Below are 23,818 nucleotides of genomic sequence, written 5' to 3'. Positions count from 1 at the left end.
TAGCTCCAGCCCCAATACTGCCTTCATTTTCAGCATTATCCCTTATGGCGACTTTTGCAATAAGCCTCCATCATTTATTGAGGCTTTGTTCGTTTTCTCAAACTCATGTTCTCTCTGTGCTCAATTTGCGTTGTTTCTATTGGCCTATTTTCAAGTTCAGTGGTATTTTTTCCTTGCCGTGTCCAGTGTACTATAAGCTTATCCATTTCTCTGAGATTTTCCATTTGTTTGCTCATTATGCTCATGGTTTCCTTTAAATTCTTGAACATATTTATAATAATAGTTCTAAAGTCCTTGTCTGTTAATTCCAATATTTATGTCATATCTGAGTCAAAATTTTTGCTTGTTTATATTTTAAAAAAATTTTTTATTGTGTGCTCAAACATGGCTAAATGTTTGAGAGTATGAGTTACTCTATCATCTTCTAAAAAGTGTTGAGTTTTGTTTTGGTAACCTGTTACATTTCTGCTGGCCTAGCTAGATTGTGTTGGATATAGACTTTTTAGGGTGGATCTAGAGTGGCCTTTACTCTTGGACTTTAGTACTAGTGGCCTTTCTAGGGCCTCCACTGAATGCCGGGAGTGTTCAAGCAGATCTGTTGAGAACTTGGACTTGCCTTGGTGCTGTGTAACCTCAGGAATCTTTGTTTGACTCACAGTCTCTGTTGTTTTCTTCCAATCCTTCTTGTCCTGAGCCTTTTCAGGTTTGTATTTGATCAAAGACTCAAGACTCAGGCAGATTTGGAGGTATTTCTGCTCTTCACAGGTCCTCTTATCAATCCTCCCCTCAAAATTCCAGCCCTTCAGCAGTTCTGACTTCTAATTGCTGTTTGTCTGCCCAGTGAGACTGCAGCTGTTTCCTTGAGCTCTGTGTCCTTAAGCCATGTCTGAAAAATGCTCCCAGGTAGAAATTTGGGATGCATTTGGTGCTTATCTCATTTGTTTTCTGTCTCTCAATTTTCACAGCCCTGTTCTGTCTTTCATCCAGTGCCTAAAAACAGCTGCTTCATGTATTTTGCTCAGTTGTATGATTTTTTATAGTAGGGGAGTAAGTCTGATAATCATTACTACCCTTACTCAGAACGGGACGCTTTGCCAAAGGAATTTAGTGGAAACTTACAAGCTGATTTCAAAATTCGTATGTATGAATTAAATGTCCAGGAATAACCAAGAAAAGAATGACCAGAAAAAATAGAAAGAAGCTTGTGTAACTGGCTCCTAGAACACAGTATAAACCTGTAGAAATTAAAATAAGACAGTCATGGTACCAGACTAGGACAATGGGTCATAAACAGTTCAGGTGCAGATCCACATATGTTTTCTGATAAAGATGGTATTTCCAATCAGTGGTAAAGTAGATGAATAGTTGTTAAAATATTAAGATAATATTAAGTAGTTATTTAATATGTTAAAATGTATGTATGTAGTTCAGATAATTAGATTTCTATTTGGAAAAATTTAAGTTAGATCTGTATTGCACACCACACATTTCCAAAAATTACAGATGAATTAGACAGCTTAACATTAGAAATAGCCTAAGTGATACTGCTTTTCCTTCCAATGCATTGACAATATATTTAAATGAATATAGAGGGTCAACAGAGCAATTATTTCTCCCTTAAGTATTTGAATTTTAAGTGTGTTGTGGACTTAATTAAAATTCAATGTCTTGTTTCTGAGCCCAGTACTTACTATGAGTTTGTCCCTGGAGCCCAGGACTCACTCCATGTGGCATAGAGGTGGTGCCCATTAGTGTAAGAACAGATGAATAGCTGTGTTTTCTAGGCTAATTATTGTTTCAGTCATACATCTTGATTCACAAATTTTTTTTAAGATATATTATATATTGGGAGATATATTCATGCTTTAAAAATAGAAATTAGCATAGTCATTTTAGAAATCCATTTGTAAAATATATCAGGAGTCCTTGTTACAGTGAGTTCACAACTGGAAATCTATCCTAAATAGATTTATTCAAATTCTTATTCAAAGAAAAAAATCTGTTTTTAAAGATACTGCTTTCAGTGTAATTTATAATGATGAGAACTTGGAAATAATCAAGTTCTCCAAGTAGAGAAAGCTGGTTAAATAAACTTAAATGATTATATAGCAGTTAAAAGAAGATATGTAAATAGTGACTTGAAAATATGTTTTCAAGTTTGGGGTAAGAGGGGCAATATTCAGAACTCGTGATTACAATATAAAACATCTATACATGAACAAAAGATAAAGTACCTGCATAGACACAATATTATATGATTTTGTTTGTGTGATGATGTTATGGGCTGTTTTTATTTACTATGTTTCCCAGCTTTTTTAAACATGCAATTTGTCTTTAATGAGTGATGAAGAAAACATGTATTGTTTGAAATATCTTACATATATAGGTGAGAAATACTTATTTTTAGTGGCAGAAGAATTTTTCTAAAAGTTCAATATTTAAAAATAATGTGTGCTGTGGGCTAACTTGTGTTTTTTTATGGTATCCTCAGTCAAAAATAAGTAGAGGCCAATGAAACAACTTTTCCAACATTGTTTCTCTAGCATTAATTTTCACGGGGATAATCTGACCTTAATTTTCAGTTTTTGGTTGTGTTACAAGTGATCTTTGATCCTCTGAATTGCAAAGACTTTTCTGTATTTGTGTAAACTATATATAGTATAAAATTTGCCATTTAACCAATTTTCAGGTGTATAGTTCAGAGGCATTGAGTCCATTCATGTTATGCAAATAGTTAACGTAAGTTTTACACATCAGCTTTCACTGAATCTGTGTGTGTGTGTGCGTGCTCAGTTGCTCAGTCGTGTCGTTGACCATAATATGAAGTTAATCCCAATCCCGTTGCAAAGTTTTTTAATGCTCTACCTATTTACCGAAGGGTATACTCAGACGCTTGCTCCTTGGAAGGAAAGTTATGACCAACCTTGATAGTATATTAAAAAGCAGAGACATTACTTTGCCGACCAAGGTCCGTCTAGTCAAGGCAATGGTTTTTCCCGTGGTCATGTATGGATGTGAGAGTTGGACTGTGAAGAAAGCTGATCGCCGAAGAATCGATGCTTTTGAACTGTGGTGTTGGAGAAGACTCTTGAGAGTCCCTTATACTGCAAGGAGATCCAACCAGTCCATTCCTGGATGTTCATTGGAGGGACTGATGCTAAAGCTGAAACTCCAATACTTTGGCCACCTCATGAGACGAGTTGACTCACTGGAAAAGACTCTGATGCTGGGAAAGGTTGGGGGCGGGAGGAGAAGGGGACGACGGAGAATGAGATGGCTGGATGGCATCACCGACTCTGTGGACATGAGTTTGAGTGTACTCCGGGAGTTGGTGATGGACAGGGAGGCCTGGCGTGCTGTGATTCATGGGGTCGCGGAGAGTCGGACACGACTGAGCGACTGAACTGAACTGAACTGAACTGATACTCAGTACTAGGGGGCTTCCCTTGTGGCTCAGCAGGTAAAGAACCCGCCTGCAATGCGGGAGACCTGGGTTCGACCCCTGGGTTGGGAAGATCCCCTGGAGAAGGAAAAGGCTACCCACTCCAGTATTCTGACCTGGAGAACTCCATGGACTATACAGTCACAAAGAGTCAGTATGTGAAACAAGATAAAGAGTAGGGAGCAGTGTTTGAGCAAAGCGAACAGCATATGAGGGAATACCTGGGGCAAGAACAGAGAGAAGAGGGGTGTGGTGCCAGAAGTGTTAAGGTGATGAGGACGAGACAGGAGGGCAGATCCTGGAGGCAGTTTTTCCCATGAAAAATGTGAAACCACCAAAGGGTTTCAATCAAAAAAAAAAAAAGATTTACAGATCGTTCTTGATTGTGGCAAATGGAACGTCAGCAGGGCCTGTTAGGATCTGAAGAGGCAGGGTCTGGTGATGGACTGGACTGCAACAGTGAGTGGAGGACAGAGGGATTGCTCGTGACTGCTCGGTTTCTGGCTTGAGAAATCATTTGCTGGGAAAAGGAACTCTGGAGTTTGCAGAGGAAGATGAGTTCAGACTGGGACAAGTTCAGAGTCAGAGTGCCTGCAGGATATCCAAGAGGAAGCGCTTACTAGGCAGTTCTCCTTATGGGTGGAAATCCCAGGAGAGGAGTCTGGGCGTGTAAATGGTAAATGATCCCACAGTAATTAGCGTGTTTCACAGTACACCTAAATCTTTTTGCATCTCTTTTCATCTGCTTTTTGTCTCTCAGCAGTTATAGGAATGAATTCTATCACTGCGATCAACAGATGGTTTCTCTTCTAATACTGACCAACACTTAAAAAAACATAAATGTTTTGCTTATTGCCTTGAACTCCACCTTCAGTATGTAAACCCCAAACCCCATCAAAACAAACTTTGACGCTGCCAGTTTTGTTGGAGTTTTTTTTTAATGAGTCTATGAAAGTTTTGCAAGAGTCGGACCCGACTTAGCAAGTAAACCACCACAGAAAAGTTTCAGGCTTGAATGCAGTTTAGACTCTCATTATCCAGACAGAAAACAGTGGCTCGGGTGGTTAGGAGCTTCATAAGGTTACATAGCTGGGCAGCTGCAGAAATTGCCTTAAAATTCAGGACTCTGTACTGACCCGGCAGTCTTATTTTCACTGCTTTTCACTGCTTTCCCTTCCTATTGAATAGCTGCTGGCTTCAGAGTACCACTTACTAATGATTTGTTTCTTAAGGGACATGGAACAATGCCTACTTTGGTCTCAGAGCCCTGAGGGCCAGAAATGTAAGTTTGGTTTTTGAGAATATATTTCTTTCTATGTGTTCTTCATTCTTTCCTTCTCTTCCACTATTTCCTTTCTACCCTCCCTTATTTTAAATTCCTTTTTTTTTTTTAGCCCCCTATGCAGTTGGGTGTGGCTGATCCTGGATGCTGAGTAAATCTCCTTCGGCCTGTGAAGTCCAGGTTGGTCCTCAGGGACCATAACTAATTCCTAAATGTTGCTTATCTAACTCTCAAATTAAACTATTTCCTTCTCCTGCATGGAGGGCTGATAGTTGAGTCACAAGCTCTCATCTCAGAAGGCTTAGCCCTTCCTCCGTGCAACTAATTGTCTGGCAGGGGTGGAAATTGTGTGCCCTCGTTTTTTTTCCCCCTCAGCTTTATTAAGATATAATGACATATAACCTTGTGTAAGGGTAAGGTGTACAGTGTGGTGATTTGATACATGTATGTATATAGTGGTTTTTTAATAGAATATTTAGTCTAATGATAAGAACTATCCAAATGAGAATTTTGATTTCTTATGAATGCACTTTAAAACTTCTCAGGGTTCACGGATCTGTCTGGCTCACTAATGAAGAAGTAACTCAATCACTGTGCTTATGGACTACAGTTTTACACATAGGTTTAGGAACTCCGCAGATTCAAAGAACTCCTGTTATATAACTTGGGCTACTCTCACGGACATGTGAACCAGTTTTTCTAGCAAAAAGCTCGAGAATTTCCTCCTTTTCTCCAAAGTACATTTTAAGAGATTGAATAAGAAGTAGTTAACGTCTCAAATGCCTTACAGACAGTTCACGTCTGCTGATCCATTAGTCACCATTGACTAATATCCATCTTGGTGACACACTTGCTGGAAGTTTTAAAAGGTGTTTGGGTGGTGCTGAATTAGAGAGTTAGAAATTTGTTAATGTCTTGGTAGAAATTTTACATCCTCTTAATATTCTTAAAATTAATAACCCTGTTAGGTATTGGTTGAACCCTCACACACACAAAAAAGGACTGTCGTTTTGTGATCAAAGACAGGGATACACACAAGAGACAAAGAGACCCTACAGAGAGTCTATGCAGGGTTTGTAATACAGTGTCCAGAGCAGGTTCCTGAGCCTTGCCTCAGCCCTGCTGGGCTGGAGATACAAACATCCTCTCTGCACCAGCTCCTTTCATCCCAGCCAGCTCCTCCACTCCCCACTTCTCCGAAGTTCACATTCTCTTCCTTTCATTTCTCCATCGCTGGGGAAATTTCTCCCAGGCCATAATTCCAGCTGCTCGGGATGAATTTCTGGCTAGTCAAGATAACATTCTTTTCCTTATTCACAGGTTTCTTCTGGGGAACTTCTAGTGGGCACCTTTCTGTTAAAAACTTTTTTCTTAACATTATCTAAAATAATATTATTTGTGTGCCTTTCCTCCCACCTAGAATGAAAGCCTCCTGAAAGCAGGGGTCTTATCGTTGTCATTCACCATGATATTCCTATAACCCAGGTCAGTGCCCAGTGCCTGGTTCCTGCAGGTGCTCAGTAAATTTTGAGTGAGTCAGTGAATGAATATCCTTCCCACAGACTCCTCAAGGGCACTGATGGGGCATGGCAGCAGACACACAGAGTTTTATTAAAAGATAGTCTGGTGGGCAGCCTGTCAAGCAGAACCCAGGCACTTAGGCTCCTAAGAGCATGGCCTTGTGGTTTGCTTCCACTTTAGAACTTTCAGTGGTTACAAAGAAGCCACACAGAACTTCCTGTGCTCTACTTTGGCCCCTAAGAGAAACTTTCCTTTCTGTCAGAGCCTTCAACAGAGTGGCCAAGTGGTTTGGCTCTGGAGCCAGACTTCCTAGTTCAAATCTTCCTGGTTGTGTGACTGGCAGTTCCTGTTCCTTTAGGTGCCCCGATTTATTCATCTGTAAATTGAGACCAGCAGTAGCCCTAGTTTGGTAGGGTTATTTTGAGAATTGAATGAGTTGTTATAAGTAAAGTGTTGAGAACCGTTCTAGTACATAGATGCTCAGTTAATATTGACAGGATGAATGAGGGTGGTGGTGGTGGTGGCGGTGGCAGTGGTTTAATTTGGCCAGTAATGTCATAGTGTGAATTTGTATTTGTACTTTGCTTTCACCTAATCCTTCCATTTTATTACATTTTTCATCATTGCTTTCTTAAAATGTAAGAACTGAATCATCTCTTAGAAATAAAATTTAAAATGTTCACATTAAGTAATTTTTTAAAAAGATAGCATATTAAGAAACACACTTTGATTTCTTGCATTAATTATTTATAATTTTATGCAAAGGTTATTTTCATGGGGATACTGAATAGGTTTTTCTTCTCCAGAATCTATACAAAATAAGTTTCATCTCTTTGGAGCATTTCTATAATACTGTCATTCATATTTGAATCTTTTAATTTTTTCAATTTTAATTGGAGGCTAATTACAATATTGTATTGGTTTTGCCATAAATTGACGTGAATCCGCCCCGGGTGTACATGTGTTCCCCATCTTGAACCCCCCTCCCACCTCCCTCCCCATCCCATCCCTCTGGTTCATCCCAGTGCACCAGCCCCAAGCATCCTGTATCATGCATCGAACCTGGACTGGCGATTCATTTCACATATGATAATATACATGTTTCAATGCCATTTTTCCAAATCATCCCACCCTCACCCTCTCCCACAGAGTCCAAAAGACTGTTCTATACATCTGTGTGTCTTTTGCTGTCTTGTATACAGGGTTATCATTAACCATCTTTCTAAATTCAATATATATGCATTAGTGTACTGTATTGGTGTTTTTCTTTCTGGCTTACTTCACTCTGTATAATAGGCTCCAGTTTCATCCACCTCATTAGAACTGATTTAAATGTATTCTTTTTAATGGCTGAAAAATACTCCATTGTGTATATGTACCAAAGCTTTCTTATCTATTCGTCTGCAGATGGACATCTAGGTTGCTTCCATGTCCTGGCTGTTATAAACAGTGCTGTATAAACAGTGCTGTGATGAACACTGGAGTACATGTGTCTCTTTCAATTCTGGTTTCCTCGGTGTATATGCCCAGGAGTGGATTGCTGGGTCGTATGGCAGTTCTGTTTCCAGTTTTTTCAGGAATCTCCACACTGTTCTCCATAGTGGCTGTACTAGTTTGCATTCCTTTCTGGTAGAGTCTGTAGGGTTTTCTGTGTAGAGGACCATGTCATCTGCAAACAGTGAGTTTTACTTCTTCTTTTCCAGCTGTGGCCAAAACTTCCAGAACTATGTTGAATAGTAGTGGTGAGAGTGGGCACCCTTGTCTTGTTCCTGACTTTGGGGAAAATACTTTCAGTTTTTCACCATTGAGGATAATGTTTGCTGTGGGTTTGTCATATATAGCTTTTATTATGTTGAGGTATGTTCCTTCTATTCCAGCCTTCTGGAGGGTTTTGATCATAAATGGATGTTGAATTTTGTCAAAGGCTTTCTCTGCATCTATTGAGATAATCGTATGGTTTTTATTTTTCAGTTTGTTAATGTGGTATATTACATTGATTGATTTGCAAATATTGAAGAATCCTTGCATTCCTGGGATAAAGCCCACTTGGTCATGATGTATGATCTTTTTAATGTGTTGTTGGATTCTGATTGCTAGAATTTTGTTAAGGATTTTTGCATCTGTGTTCATCAGTGATATTGGCCTGTAGTTCTCTTTTTTTGTGGCATCTTTGTCAGGTTTTGGTATTAGGGTGATAGTGGCCTCATAGAATGAGTTTGGAAGTTTACCTTCCTCTGCAATATTCTGGAAGAGTTTGAGTAGGATAGGTGTTAGCTCTTCTCTAAATTTTTGGTAGAATTCAGCTGTGAAGCCGTCTGGACCTGGGCTTTTGTTTGCTGGAAGATTTCTGATTACAGTTTCGCTTTCCGTGCTTGTGATGGGTCTGTTAAGATTTTCTATTTGTTCCTGGTTCAGTTTTGGAAAGTTGTATTTTTCTAAGAATTTGTCCATTTCTTCCAAGTTGTCCATTTTATTGGCATATAGTTGCTGATAGTAGTCTCTTATGATCCTTTGTATTTCTGTGTTGTCTGTTGTGATCTCTCCGTTTTCATTTCTAATTTTATTGATTTGGTTTTTCTCCCTTTGTTTCTTGATGAGTCTGGCTAGTGGTTTGTCAATTTTATTTACCCTCTCAAAGAACCAGCTTTTGGCTTTGTTGATTTTTGTCTTTTGTTTCTTTTGCATTTATTTCAGCCCGAATTTTTAAGATTTCTTTCCTTCTACTAACCCTGGGGTTCTTCATTTCTTCCTTTACTAGTTGCTTTATGTGTAGAGTTAAGTTATTTAGTTGACTTTTTTCTTGTTTCTTGAGGTATGCCTGTATTGCTATGAACCTTTCCCTTAGCACTGCTTTTACAGTGTCCCACAGGTTTTGGGTTGTTGTGTTTTCATTTTCATTCGTTTCTGTGCATATTTTGATTTCTTTTTTTATTTCTTCTCTGATTTGTTGGTTATTCAGCAGTGTGTTGTTCAGCCTCCATATGTTGGGATTTTTAATAGTTTTTCTCCTATAATTGAGATCTAATCTTACTGCATTGTGGTCAGAAAAGATGCGTGGAATGATTTCAATTTTTTTGAATTTACCAAGGCTAGATTTATGGCCCAGGATGTGATCTGTCCTGCAAAAGGTTCCGTGTGCACTTGAGAAAAAGGTGAAATTCATTGTTTTGGAGTGAAATGTCCTATAGATATCCATTAGGTCTAACTGGTCTATTGTATCATTTAACGTTTGTGTTTCCTTGTTAATTTTCTGTTTAGTTGATCTATCCATAGGTGTGAGTGGGGTATTAAAGTCTCCCACTATTATTGCATTGTTGTTAATTTCCCCTTTCATACTTGTTAGTGATTGTCTTACATATGGCGGTGCTCCTATGTTGGGTGAATAAATATTTATAATTGTTATATCTTCTTGGATTGATCCTTTGATCATTATGTAGTGTCCTTCTTTGTCTCTTTTCACAACCTTTGTTTTAAAGTCTATTTTATCTGATATGAGTATTGCTACTCCTGCTTTCTTTTGGTCTCTATTTGCGTGGAATATCTATTTCCAGCCCTTCACTTTCAGTCTGTATGTGTCCCTTGTTTCAAGGTGGGTCTCTTGTAGACAACATATATAGGGGTCTTGTTTTTGTATCCATTCAGCCATTCTTTGTATTTTGGTTGGGGCATTCAACCCATTTACATTTAAGGTAGTTATTGATAAGTATGATCCCATTGCCATTTTCTTTATTGCTTTGGGTTCGAGTTTATACACCCTTTCTGTGTTTCCTGTCTAGAGAAGATCCTTTAGCATTTGTTGAAGAGCTGGTTTGGTAATGCTGAATTCTCTCAGCTTTTGCTTCTCTGTAAAGATTTCTCCTGCATATTTGAATGAGATCCTTGCTGTGTACAGTAATCTGGGCTGTAGGTTATTTTCTTTCATCACTTTAAGTATGTCTTGCCATTCCCTCCTGGCCTGAAGGGTTTCTCTTGAAAGATCAACTGTTATCCTTATGGGAATCCCCTTGTGTGTTATTTGTTGTTTTTCCCTGGCTGCTTTTGATATTTGTTCTCTGTGTTTGATCTTTGTTAATTTGATTAATATGTGTCTTCAGGTATTTTGGCTTGGGTTTATACTGTTTGGAACTCTCTGGGTTTCTTGGACTTAGGTGATTGTTTCCTTCCCCATTTTAGGGAAGTTTTCAACTATTATCTCCTCAAGTATTCTCTCATGGTCTTTCTTCTTGTCTTCTTCTTCTGGGACCCCTGTGATTCGAATGTTTGGGCATTTAACATTGTCCCAGAGGTCTCTGAGATTGTCCTCATTTCTTTAAATTTGTTTTTCCTTCTTCCTCTCTGTTTCATTTATTTCTACCATTCTATCTTCTAACTCACTTACCCTATCTTCTCCCTCCGTTATTCTACTGTTGGTTCCCTCCAGAGTGTTTTTTATCTCATCTATTGCATTATTCATTGTATATTGACTCTTTTTTATTTCTTCTAGATCCTTGTTAAACCTTTCTTGCATCTTCTCAATCCTTGTCTCCAGGTTATTTATCTTTAACTCCAATTTGTTTTCAAGATTTTGGATCATTTTCACTATCATTATTTGGAACTCTTTATCAGGTAGATTCCCTATCTCTTCCTCTTTTGTTTGGGTTGGTGGGTATTTTCCTGTTCCTTTACCTGCTGGGTATTTCTCTGCCTCTTCATCCTGCTTATATTGCTGTGTTTGGGGTGGCCTTTCCGTCTTCTGGCAGTTTGTGGAGTTCTCTTTATTGTGGAGTTTCTTTGCTGTGGGTGGGGTTGGACGGGTGGCTTGTCAAGGTTTTCTGGTTAGAGAAGCTTGTGTCGGTGTTCTGGTGGGTGAAGCTGGATTTCTTCTCTCTGGAGTGCAATGGAGTTTCCAGTAATGAGTTATGAGGTGTCAATGGTTTTTGAGTGACTTTGGGCAGCCTGTATATTGAAGCTCAGGGCTGTGTTCCTGTGTTGCTGGAGAATTGCATGGTATGTCTTGCTCTGGAACTTGTTGGTCCTTGGGTGGTGCTTGGTTTCATTGTAGGTATGGAGGTGTTTGATGAGCTCCTATCAGTTAGTGTTCTCTGGAGTCAGGAGTTCTCTGGTGTTCTCAGGATTTGGACTTAAGCCTCTGCCTCTGGTTTTCAGTCTTATTCTTGCAGTAGCCTCAAGACTTCTCCATCTGTCACTTCCAAGGCGTTTCCCTCTGTTTTAGCTTCTTCTGTTTGCTGGTCTCTTCAGTGTCTAATTTCCGCCCTGACACAAGTGGGTGGTGGTGGACACTTTTTTAGGCTCACTTGTTCAGTCGTGCTGTGGGGAGGGAGGAGTGCTGCAAACAAATATTACTGGCCTCTGTGGGGAGTGCTTGCAGTGACTCAGCTGCATGGGGTTTGCCCCCGCTCACAGCGTGTGTGCTGTCCCAGTCTACCCTGCACAGGTTCTAGGTTGCTCTGCCGGGAACTGTCCCAGGTCTAAGCCGCTCAGGTTCAGGTATTCGGGTACTCCTCAAAGGTGCAGACTCTGTTGGGTCTGCGTTTTATGCCCTCCCTGGTCCGAGCAGCTCAGGTGATCAGGTGTTTGGCGAGCATGGTCACTGTGACTTATCTCCTCCCCATTCCCTGCCGCTTGGTTTTCTGGTATACAATTGGCACACCTTCTCAGTTGGATGTCGACCACCCAGAATCAAAGAAGTCTTGGTTAGCAACAAAGCCTGCTTGCAGTTTGGTATCGGTTGCCTCTCTGGGGCCGCGATTGCCTGCTTCGGACTCTGGCTGTGCTCCTCTGCCTGTCTCAGCGGGGGATGGGGGATGAGCCGTCTACAGCCAGGAGCTCTATACAGTCCTTTGTTCTGTGAGCAGGTCTGGCTGTGTCTTAGGTTAGGGCTTTTCGCCTTTTCTCGGGGTAGCTATCCCACAGTCTGGTTGCTATCTCAAGTTAGCTCCCTCAGATTGCCCTCGGGGCATTCAGGCCGGGTCCTCACTCTCAGCAATGCAGCCCACGCCTCCCTGCCCAGCCCCTGCTTGCTAGTGGTGGATGCGGGCGTCTGTGCTGCTTCTCCTCTGGGAGCTATCATTGGGCACGTAATCTGTGGGTTTTGATTATTTATTTATTTTTCCTCCCGGTTATGTGGCCCTCTTAGGTTCCAAGGCTCGCCACGGACTCACCAGTGAGAGTGTTTCCTGGTGTTTGGAGAATTCTCTCTTTTTAAAGCCTCCTTTCCCTGGATGGATCTCCGTCCCTACCTCTTTTGGCTCTCTTTTTATCTTTTATATTATTTCCTACCTCCTTTCGAAGACAATGGGCTGCTTTTCTGGGTGCCTGATGTCCTCTGCCAGCATTCAGAAGTTGTTTTGTGGAATTTACTCAGCGTTCAACTGTTCTTTTGATGAATTTGTGGGGGAGAAAGTGGTCTCCCTGTCCTATTCCTCTGCCATCTTCCTTTCTACCCCTCATATTTGAATCTTCCTCACATATTTTCTAAAGGAAAAGATTAATACATTATTATAAAATTAAGCTGAACTGCCCAGTGTGGAAGATATTTCCTTGCACGTTTATTTCTTTGAATTTTTAAGGACTATTTCACGTAGAAATTAATTATGTATCTCTGTCCTTTTTAAAATATGGTGAATTCGTAAGTTCTAGGTTGAAAGTTTCTGTTAGGAAGAATTATTTTTAGGCCAGCCTTAAAAACAGGAGTTGGGAGGAGGGGATGGTGAGAGAACAAAAGGAAAAGCTTTCAATTATAATCCACACCCTTACTTAGTTGATGACTTTTATAGTAATCTGGGCCAAGAGGGAAACTACAAATAAAATTGAAACACAATTGGTGTATGACCTAAATCTGTCTTTTTTGGGTTTTGTTATTGCTAAAGTATTAATAGCAAAATTAGTATTCATAGTTTTCTAATAGTTTTCACTTTGTTTTTGATCTCCTGCTCTTCTGTCTCCATTCTAAAAAGGCACTTAAGGCAGAAAAGCAACCTTGGCAAGGATCTTAAAGGGAGAGAGAGTATAAAAGCAGTAGACAAAATGTCTGAGAATATTTTCGTTTGTTTTTTAATGGGGTGTGTGGATAGTAGGTGTGTCCATGAAGGAAGTTCAGTTTTGTATAAATGAGTTGTCCTATTTTCAGTCCATTGAAGCTCTCTGGCCTCCCCTCATCCAGGAAGTTACAGGCTTGGGGAATCTGTTCTCCTGTCGATGATAAAGAAAGTTAGTCACTCAGTTGTGTCCAACATTTTGTGACCCCATGGACACATTTGTAGCCCACCAGACTCCTCTGTACATGGAATTCTCCAGACAAGAATACTGGAGTCAGTTGTTATTTCCTTCTCCAGGGGGTCTTCCCAACCCAGGGATCGAACCCATGTTTCTCACATTGCAGGCAGATTCTTTACCGACTGAGCCACCAGTGAAGCCCCTATTGCTGATAGCATTCAATTTTAATTCTTAAGATACCAGTCGTTTGCTTACAAAGAGCTTCACTGCAGCGTTGGTAAGATGAGTAATAGAGACTCTCTTGGGTCATATGGATAACACTGGAAAATGACAGAGAATACTTAAAAAAAAAAAGGCATAAGATATTTGGCTTGGAAGCAGTGCAGACCTAGAACAGATACCGTAAAAGTAAATTATTTAAATAAAAGAATAAAAGGTTAAGAGAAACTTGGTTAGTCTATATAGTATATTGTGATCTTTTTTAATGGTTTATTAATGTCATTCATTGTGTTATTTTCAGTTGGAAAGATGATGGTAGCAGAACATGATTCTGCTGCATGCTGTGGTATCATTTAATACATACAGCCTGACTTGTGTGTCATGGTAGAGTTGATTGTGATTGTCATGAGCCTTCCACATGAATGATCTTTCTTATGCTCTCCAGGTTTTCACCTGATGGCAGACTAATTGTATCATGCAGTGAGGATAAAACTATTAAAATTTGGGATACCACAAATAAACAGTGTGTTAACAACTTCTCAGATTTCGTAGGGTAAGTCCACTTCTCTTTTTGCATTTATATGGGTTAATTTGCTAAGGAGGCATTTAATTATTACAATTCAAATAAAGAAATTAAAGAGAAATTGAAATATTAGACCATCTTATTCCTTCCTCCCAGGTTTGCAAATTTTGTGGCTTTTAACCCTAACGGTACATGCATAGCTTCAGCAGGTTCTGACCATACTGTGAAAATCTGGGATATAAGAGTGAACAAGTTACTCCAGCATTATCAAGGTAATGATTTCCATAACAGAATTGAATTGTACAGTGGGCTTCTCTTATACTGGCAGAGACTATTCTTCTCAGTGTGGCTTAGCCCTCTTACTGAGTGTGATGGACTGACTAGAGAAAAGTTAGCCACCCTCAGCAGAATGGTCCAAGGAGCTGGGGTAGGTGTCAGCCTGCAGAGGGAGGTGGATGGACCTTAAAAATGATGCCAGAGCTGTAAAAAAAAAAAAGGAAAAAGAAAAGAAAAAAGTTCCTATAAGATTTTCAGGCTTTGTTTATCTGCTTTGTATAAGAATCCAGGATAGAAGCTGACTCAGAAGGAGATACGTGAGCACAAATAGGTGTTATAACTAGCAGAAAACAACATCCTACTGTGCCTGTCTATTGAAGTTAAAAGAGAAATGAATTAATTTCTTAATGCGTATTAGATTTATATTAAATCCAAATATCCATTCCTTAACAAACATAATGTAGCAGACACTGTGCTAAATTCTCACATCAGCCCTCAGAGGTATTACTGTTACCTCCACTTTAAAGACAAGGAAATTGAGGCTGAAGGAGCCTATATCACTTGCTAAAATATTGCTCGGACCGACATAGGTCTTTCTGTTTACAAAGTACGTGTTTTACAAAGTACAGTGATTAACAAACTTTTGATCGCTGTGTTATACTGCCTCCTGTTGGAAGGATGGTGTCCAGAAATGAATTCTCAAACTGGCAAGACTGCCCTTCTCCAAAGACATCTCCATACTCTTCACCCCTTGTCCCAAGCAACTAATTGGTTATTAAATTTAGTTTAAGGCTAGGATGTATACCTTACATGAACTGGTGGTAGACAGTGGTTGTTTATATTGGTAATATATCCGAAGATTTTATAGTTACGTAGTTAATAAGATTGTCTTTCCATGACAGATTCTCATTTGTAAAGATTTTCTGTCTCCTGAACTGGAAGGTTAAGCTGTTCGATGCCACACTACTTACTTGTTTCAGTGAGCTATGTGGAGTTGTGGTGCTATGGAGACATTACCTCTAGCTGATTTTTGCTTTCAACCTAATGTTGCTAGTAGGGTGAAGGGGCATCTTTAGAATTAAGAATTATTCTCTGAACTTTTTGCTTTTATTTTCTACAAATCAGTTCACAGCGGTGGAGTTAATTGTGTATCGTTCCATCCTTCGGGTAACTATCTCATCACTGCTTCTTCAGATGGTACGCTGAAGATCCTGGACCTCTTAGAAGGAAGGCTTATATATACACTTCAAGGACATACGGTGTGAACCCTAAGATATTTGCTTTAGCTCTGATCCACTTTAGTATATGGCACTAATTAAGATATAAACTTTATATATGTAAAAAATATATTACATTTTTCCAAGTGTACTACACATTGCTGCTATTACTTTTTTTTTTTTTTGCTTTTGCTTGCAAGGCTGTGTTTTCATCCTCTGGAAACAACTCTTCGAAACATTATTTATTGTAGTTTTTGTCAAAATCAATGTGTATCTTTCAATGGCCCATAACGTAATCCTCCACTGCTGTCTTCCTCAGTATGTAGTATGGATATGACTGGTTAAATGGTGACAGATATGTGTTTTTCTGACTTCTGCTCTTTCCGCTCATGTGCCAGCTCTGACCCTCTCAGCCTCCACGCCCTTTCACTCTCACTTTCCACTAAACTGATGGGTGAGTTTAGAAGGAGAAAAGTCGAGCCAATGCCTTCAGCCCGTAGGAGCCTGTGCTCATGGTTTTCCTCTGATATTTCTTGTGGGGAGGCCAGCCCTTGTCCAGTCTTGCCTGTGATGGGGTACTCAAGCCTGACTCACTTTGGGTTTCAGTTCTAGAAAGCCCGTTTGCCCACAGATAAAGCCATGTTCTCTTTAAAGCCCTCATCAGTAAGAAAGATAATATTTCTTTGTCTTATTTTTTAATTAGTTTAGGAACCCAGAAGGAAATGGCAACCCACTCCAGTGTTCTTGCCTGGAGAATCCCAGGGACGGGGGAGCCGGGTGGGCTTCCGTCTATGGGGTCACACAGAGTCGGACACGACTGAAGTGACTTAGCAGCAGTAGCAGCAGCAGGAACCCAGTGGGGAAGTGGGGTGCTATTTATTGAGTCTGTTCACTCACATACACATGCATATACCAAAGAAAAGCTTTTTTAAGTGTGAAAACTATCCTTCCTTTCTGCGTAGAGTACATCCCCCACCTTTTTTTTTAATAAGATGTACTAGGTACTTCCTTTTAACCAAGTATAAGCTATTTATATCCAGAAATAGAATGGGCTTTGTGGTCTAGGGGAGAAGTTTTCTTTTTCTGCCTTCATGTATCCTGCCAGACTTCCTGCTTGCTTTATCATTTGTTTCACAGCTGTGTTAGAGGGAAGCAGAAATAGACAATTAACCAGCTCAGATATATGTGTACCCATGGATTTGGGCTGGATGAACAACCAATAAAAGTGGCCATGGATTAAAATATCCATGGAAGGACTGAGTACTGGGAAAAAAAGGTAAATAAAATAATTTAGGAGAAAAGCACTATACACAAAGGTGGAATTTTTCACAGTCTGGAGGCGAAGGTGTTTGTGAGGTGTTAGTAACCTGAGACTGTGGCTGGTCTACATGAAAGATACAAGAGGCTTTTCCCCATAAATTTTCTTCTATAGATTCAGTTCAGTTCAGTCACTTAGTTGTGTCTGGCTCTTTGCGACCCCATGGACCGCAATACCCCAGGCTTCCTTGTCCATCACCAACTCCCAGAGCTTACTCAAACTCATGTCCATTGAGTCAGTGATGCCATCCAACCATCTCATCCTCTGTCGTCCTGTTCTCCTTCTGCCTTCAATCTTTCCCAGCATTAGGGTCTTTTCAAATGAGTCAGCTCTTCGCATCAGGTGGCCAAAGTTATTGGAGTTTCAGCTTTAGCATCAGTCCTCCCGATGAAGATTCAGGACTGATTTCCTATAGGATTGACTGGTTGGATTTCCTTGCAGTCCAATGGACTCCCAAGAGTCTTTTCCAACACCACAGTTCAAAAGCATCAGTTCTTCAGCGCACAGCTTTCTTTATAGTCCAGCTCTCACATCCATACATGACTACTGGAAAAACCGAAGCTTTGACTAGATGGACCTTTGTCAGCAAAGTAATGTCTCTTCTTTTTAATATGCTGTCTAGGTTTTTCATAGCTTTTCTTCCAAAGAACAAGCGTCTTTTAATTTCATGGCTGCAGTCACCATCTGCAGTGATTTTGGAACCCCCTCCAAAATAAAGTCTCTCACTGTTTCCATTGTATAGATTACCGGCTTATTAAAAAAACAAACAGTATACTAGCATTTTTGAGATGAGAAATGAGTCCTCTTGACTAAAAACTGACCCAGAGGTCATGTTGTGACTGTGCCGAGTCATCCAGCGCCACAGCCATGGCTCACCATGCTCACTTTCCTGTTACCTCCCACCCTGATAACTGCAGTAACTTCCTAAGTGGCTTCCAACTGTTCATTCAGACTCCAGTTCATCATTCTCACAGTCGTGGTATCAGTTGTCATCAGTCACAGCTCTTCTCTGTGTCCTGCTCTCAGAACTTTAAGTGGCTCACTCTTGCCCACGTGAAGAACTTGGTGAAGCATGTTGGGGTTCAGGAAATGACTTCTCTTCGTACAGCCCCATTTCTGTCATTCAGCTTCTGCTAGTGATTTGCTGACTAAAATTCCAAAGCCAGAAAATCTTAACAGAAGAAATTCTTACTCACTGACCTATGCACAGACTACTTTAAAGGGAAGAAAAGTGTATTTTCTCATTTTTATTAGTATCTCTTTTTCAGTTAGCATTGTTTATAGATGTCTTCAGATAATTGAGTTGATGCTTTGATTCTCTTTGTCTGCCTTGGTTGCTAGCAGCTGAATGTGTCCTCAGACTTATTGCATAAATAGTCTGCACAAATTAGGATGAAAAATTAATACTCACAGCCTTCTTGGCCATGGAAACACGTTATCAAATGATTTTTTTCCTTTTATCTCCCTTTATTTCTTAGGGGCCTGTCTTCACTGTTTCATTTTCAAAAGGTGGAGAGCTGTTTACATCAGGAGGTGCAGATGCACAGGTTTGTAAAGCTCTCTGCTCCCTCTTTGATTTGATTAGGGGAAATGGAATCTGAGACTTCAGCTGAGATTCTTACAACCAGCTAGTTTGTCTATGTTCAGATGATTATGAATGAGTTTATGTTTTAGTTAGTGCCAGGGAATCTGCTATCTCATAGCTGAAATGGTATCAGTTCTGATCATTTTTGGAACTCACATAGCAGTTATTTTCTTTTGCTCATCTTTATACTTACTTATACATAAAACTGAGTGCCTAATATTGGTGTGGGCCTTTTCACCTGAATTGTTGCCTGATCTATTGTCTGTGTGTTTTATTTTTCAAATGTTGATTAAACTTCTTGAGTATGGTACATTTAAAGTGTAACACATCTGTATTTGTTTGAAATGAGCAAAAGTCATTCAGAGCCACATTTATTGAATAAGGTGGACATAAAATTCAGAATACGAAATCTCTCCCTATTACCCTTTTAAAAAGTATTGAGATATAATGTGGGAAAATATATCTATCTTTCCTAACTCTTTTGAGAGCCTATTCTATATGTTCATTTTTTAAAAATATCCTTCTACTACTTGTACTCGCAAATCAATAACTGCCAACTTGATTAATTTGTATAGGTCTTATTATGGAGGACTAACTTTGATGAACTGAATTTTAAAGATGTTAGTAAAAGAAACCTGAAAAGACTGCACTTTGAATCACCACCACATCTTCTCGATATCTACCCAAGGACACCGCATCCCCATGAGGGAAGAGTTGAGACTGTTGAAGTGAGTACTTAATGAGAAGGTGCCCTGCCATTTGTCAGTGTACACTTTGGGACTATTGGCGAACGATATGCTTGGAATTACACTTAATTATATAAAGCCTGCTGCTGCTACTGCTGCTAAGTCACTTCAGTCGTGTCCGACTCTGTGTGACCCCATAGACGGAAGCCCACCAGGCTCCCCCTTCCCTGGGATTCTCCAGGCAAGAACACTGGAGTGGGTTGCCATTTCCTTCTCCAATGTGTGAAAGTGAAAAGTGAAAGTGAAGTCGCTCAGTTAGCGACCCCACAGACTGCAGCCTACCAGGCTCCTCAATCCATGGGACTTTCTAGGCAAGAGTACTAGAGTGGCTTGCCATTGCCTTCTCCGTATATAAAGCCTCCGTTCCGTTCTGTTCCGTCGCTCAGTCGTGTCCGACTCTTTGCGACCCCGTGGACTGTAGCCTGCCAGGCTTCTACGTCCGTGGGATTCTCCAGGCAAGAATACTGGAGTGGGTTACCGGTTCCTTCTCCAGGGGATCTTCCTGACCCAGGGATCAAACCGGGGTCTCCCGCATTGGAGGCAGACGCTTTAACCTCTGAGCCACCAGGGAAGCCCGTAAAGCCTCACATGATCTGGCCAAATTCTTCCATTCATTCCGTGCCATCTTCCCTCATTCGCTTCATCTGTAGCCACATTTATATGAAACCTAGTCCTCCTTTAAAACAACAGCACTTTAAGAAACAATTATATTCACTAATAACACTATAAATAGAGTCATATGTTAAGTGATAAAGCCTCATATTTGCAGCTTGAAGATTTAGAAATAAAACTTTGAAACTGTGATAATAATAATGGGAAATGAATCAAATCTAAGGCCTCTGACTGTAAAGTCTGAGCTAGTTCGTGTTCTAGATGTGTTTAGGAAAGTCATGTGATAGCTGTCATGAGAACAGAGCTGAAAGGCAAGAATTTTTAGAGCAGTTATTGAAATCCGTATCTTGAAGCAAGTCTTATGAACAGTAAGAAGATGTTTAAGCATTACACCTAGTAATTGAGACCATTTTACTGTTTGCCAACATATATTTTCAAATATATAATTGTCTATTTAGCTGTAAATTTGTCTTTGCTGGATACTTAGCTGGTATTAGTCTATTTCTTTCCGTTTTGCATGATTCTTCTTAAGTTCTTTTTTCTCTCAGCAAGAGCTGAAATCAGGAATCACTATTGTCCGTTCATCTGAATTTTTTTCCCCAATTATTGGCACAATCTTTCTTTGGTTTTAGAGTAGATGTTTTGAATTTTTAAGATATTATTCCTGAACGGCAGTTCCCAGCCACGTCACACTTGTTATTCATGCTGTGGTCTGACTCCCTTCCATGGCTCCTGGGCCCCTCACCTGCTGTCAGCCCTTTAATTTTGGTTTCATTGGTCTTGGCCTTTCCTCTTACCTCAACCGTTTCTGTTAGTCCCAGGGTTTGTGTGTGTGTTTGTGTACACTCGTGTGTAAGTTTTCAGAAAAAAATTGATATCTTTGGACAGTTTTCTAGGTTTTGTTTAATCTGGCCACATCTTTGGGATTTCTTTCCTTGGTTTTCCATGGTAGTGTTTATTTTCAGTTCTTTGCTATAATTTTTGTCCTTTTCAGCTTGCAACCATTTTTCCAGACGTTCTAAATAAAGTATTTACCATTGTGCTTTACTTCATCTTTGTGCCATTTATTGTATTATCATTTCCTCACTTTTCTTTCTTTTTTTTCAATTATTTCAACATTTATTGTAAAATGTAATAATAGGATGTGTTGAAAATAAGAACATTCAGTTCAGTCCAGTCGTTTAGTTGTGTCTGACTCTTTGCGACCCCATGGACTGCAGCATGCCAGGCTTTCCTGTCCATCACCAGCTCCCAAAGTTTACTCAAACTCATGTCCATTGAGTCAGTGATGCCATCCAACCATCTCATCCTCTGTTGTCCCCTTCTCTTCCTGCCTTCAATCTTTTCCAGCATCAGGGTCTTTACCAATGAGTAAGTTCTTCACATGAGGTGGCCAAAGGATTGGAGTTTCAGCTTCAGCATCAGTCCTTCCAGTGAATATTCAGGACTGATTTCCTTTAGGATGGACTGTTTGGATCTCCTTGCCATTCAAGAGACTCTCAAGAGTCTTCTCCAACACTGTAGTTCAAAAGTATCAATTATTCAGCACTCGGCTTTCTTATAGTCCAACTCTCACATCCATACATAACTACTGGTAAAACCATAGCTTTGACTAGACGGCCTTTGTTGGCAAAGTAATGTCTCTGCTTTTTATAATATGCTGTCTAGGTTGGTCATCTTTTTGTCTTTTAATTTCATGGCTGCAGTCACCATCTGCACTGATTTTGGAGCCCCCCAAAATAAAGTCTGTCACTGTTTCCATTGTTTTCCCGTCTATTTGCCATGAAGTGATGGGACCAGATGCCATGATCTTAGTTTTCTGAATGTTGAGTTTTAAGCCAACTTTTTCACTCTTCTCTTTCACTTTTATCAAGAGGCTCTTTAGTTCTTCTTCGCTTTCTGCCATAAGTGTGGTGTCATCTGCATATCTCAGGTTTTTGACATTTCTGCCGGCAATCTTGATTCCAGCTTGTGCTTCATCCAGTCCAGCATTTCTCATGATGTACTCTGCATATAAGTTAAACAAGCAGGGTGACAATATACAGTCTTGGCATACTCCTTTCCCAGTTTGGAACCAGTCAGTTGTTCCATGTCCAGTTCTAACTGTTGCTTCTTAACCTGCATACAGATTTCTCAGGAGGCAGGTCAGAACATTAAGTGAATGTAATATTGTTTGCTTTTTTTTATTATATATTCCTAGACTCTACAAATATTTATTAAGTTCATACTGTGTGTAAATACATGGTGGTATATGTTTTAGATCTTCAAAATGGATTGTAAGAAATTCCATTTTCACCAGTATGATTAAATGGATACCTCCCACTAAAAACAACTATGAATGCTTGATAAACTGTAGTCATCTGTGTGTTTACATGAGGATGGCTCATGGAACTTTATTCCATGCAACAGATTGTATTCCACTGGAATCATTATTCATTTTTCAAATAGACTTTGTTCATTTTTAATCGGAGGATAATTGCTTTACAGTGTTGTGTTGATTTCTGCCATACGGCAGCGTGAACCAGCCTCCCTCCTCCTTCCCTCACCCCACCCCCTAGGTTGTCACAGAGCGCCAAGCTGAACTTCCCCCTAGCTGTTTTGCACATGGTACTGTGTATGTGTCAATGCTGCTCTTCTCTATGCGCCTCCTCTTCTCCTTCCCTACCTGTATCCCCTGGTCTGTTCTTTATGTCAGCATCTCTATTTTTTGCCCTGAAAATAAGTTCATCAGTACCATTTCTCTAGATTCCCTTTATGTATGTTAATGTATGCTATTTGTTTTTCTCTTTCTGAGTTACTTTACTCTGTACAACAGGCTCTAGGTTCTTCCATCTGACTCAATGCATTCCTTTTATGGCTGAATAATATTCCATCGTTTATATGTACCACAGCTTCTTTATTGATTCATCTGCCGACGGACATCTAGCTTGCTTCTGTCTTGCGGCTATTGTAAATAGTGCTGCCATGAACAATGGGGTACATGTGCCTTTTTGAATTATGGTTTTCTCAGAGCATATGCCCAGTAGTAGAATTGCTGGGTCATATGGTGGTTTTATTCCTAGTGTTTTAAGCAATCTTCATACTGCTCTCCATAGTGGCTGTATCAATTTACACACCCATCAACGTTGCAGGAGGAGGGTTCCCTTTTCTCCACATCCTTTCTAGCATTTACTGTTTGTTGAATTTTTGATGATGGCCATTATGACCATCATGAGGTGATACCTCATGGTAGTTTTAATTTGCATTTCTCTAATAATGGGCAATGTTGAGCATCTTTTCGTGTGTTTGTTGGCCATCTTTGGAGAAATGTCTGTTTAGGGGTTCCACCCATTTTTTGAATGGGTTGTTTTTCTGATATTGAGCTGCTATAACTGTTATTTTGGAGATTAATCTTTTGTCAGTTTGTTTGTCTGCAATTATTTTCTCTTCTTCTGAGGGTTGTCTTTTCAGGATTGTTTCCTTAATTTCTCTTTCTGATCTTTTGTTGTTAATGTATAGGAATGCAAGGGATTTCTGTGTATTAATTTCGTATCCTGAGACTACTAAATTCATTGATTAGCTCTAGTAATTTTCTGGTGGCATCTTTAGAGTGTTCTGTGTATAGTATCATGTCATTTGCAAACAGTGGGAGTTTTACTTCTTTTCCAGTCTGGATTCCTTTTATTTCTTTTTGTTCTGTGATTGCCATGGCTAGGACTTCCAAAACAATACTAAATAATAGTGGCAAGAATGGGCATCCTTGTCTTGTTCTTGATCTTAGAAGAAATGCTTTCACTTTTTCACCATTAAGAATGTTTGCTCTGGGTTTGTCATATATGGCCTTTATTATGTTGAGGTAGGTTCCTTCTATGCCTACTTTCTG

At 39.8% G+C, this 23,818-nt stretch overlaps 1 protein-coding gene across 2 annotated transcripts in view; it reads left to right on the top strand.

Moving 5' to 3' along the window:
- The window catches only part of POC1B (POC1 centriolar protein B), a 110,657-nt gene that overhangs the window by 36,886 nt on the left and 49,953 nt on the right, over positions 1-23,818 (top strand). For both annotated transcript variants that reach the window (XM_088836847.1, XM_055396735.2), the window contains exons 5-9: positions 14,125-14,232; positions 14,359-14,474; positions 15,604-15,737; positions 18,492-18,560; positions 19,174-19,326. In XM_088836847.1, coding sequence (XP_088692973.1) covers positions 14,125-14,232; positions 14,359-14,474; positions 15,604-15,737; positions 18,492-18,560; positions 19,174-19,326 — 580 coding nt within the window. The remainder of the gene's footprint in view (positions 1-14,124; positions 14,233-14,358; positions 14,475-15,603; positions 15,738-18,491; positions 18,561-19,173; positions 19,327-23,818) is intronic.

This window comes from Moschus berezovskii, chromosome 6 (assembly GCF_049115385.1).
Source record: "Moschus berezovskii isolate FMDL1 chromosome 6, NW_MosBer_1.0, whole genome shotgun sequence".
Classification (NCBI taxonomy): Eukaryota; Metazoa; Chordata; class Mammalia; order Artiodactyla; family Moschidae; genus Moschus; species Moschus berezovskii.
This window is presented reverse-complemented; position numbering and strand designations above follow the sequence as displayed.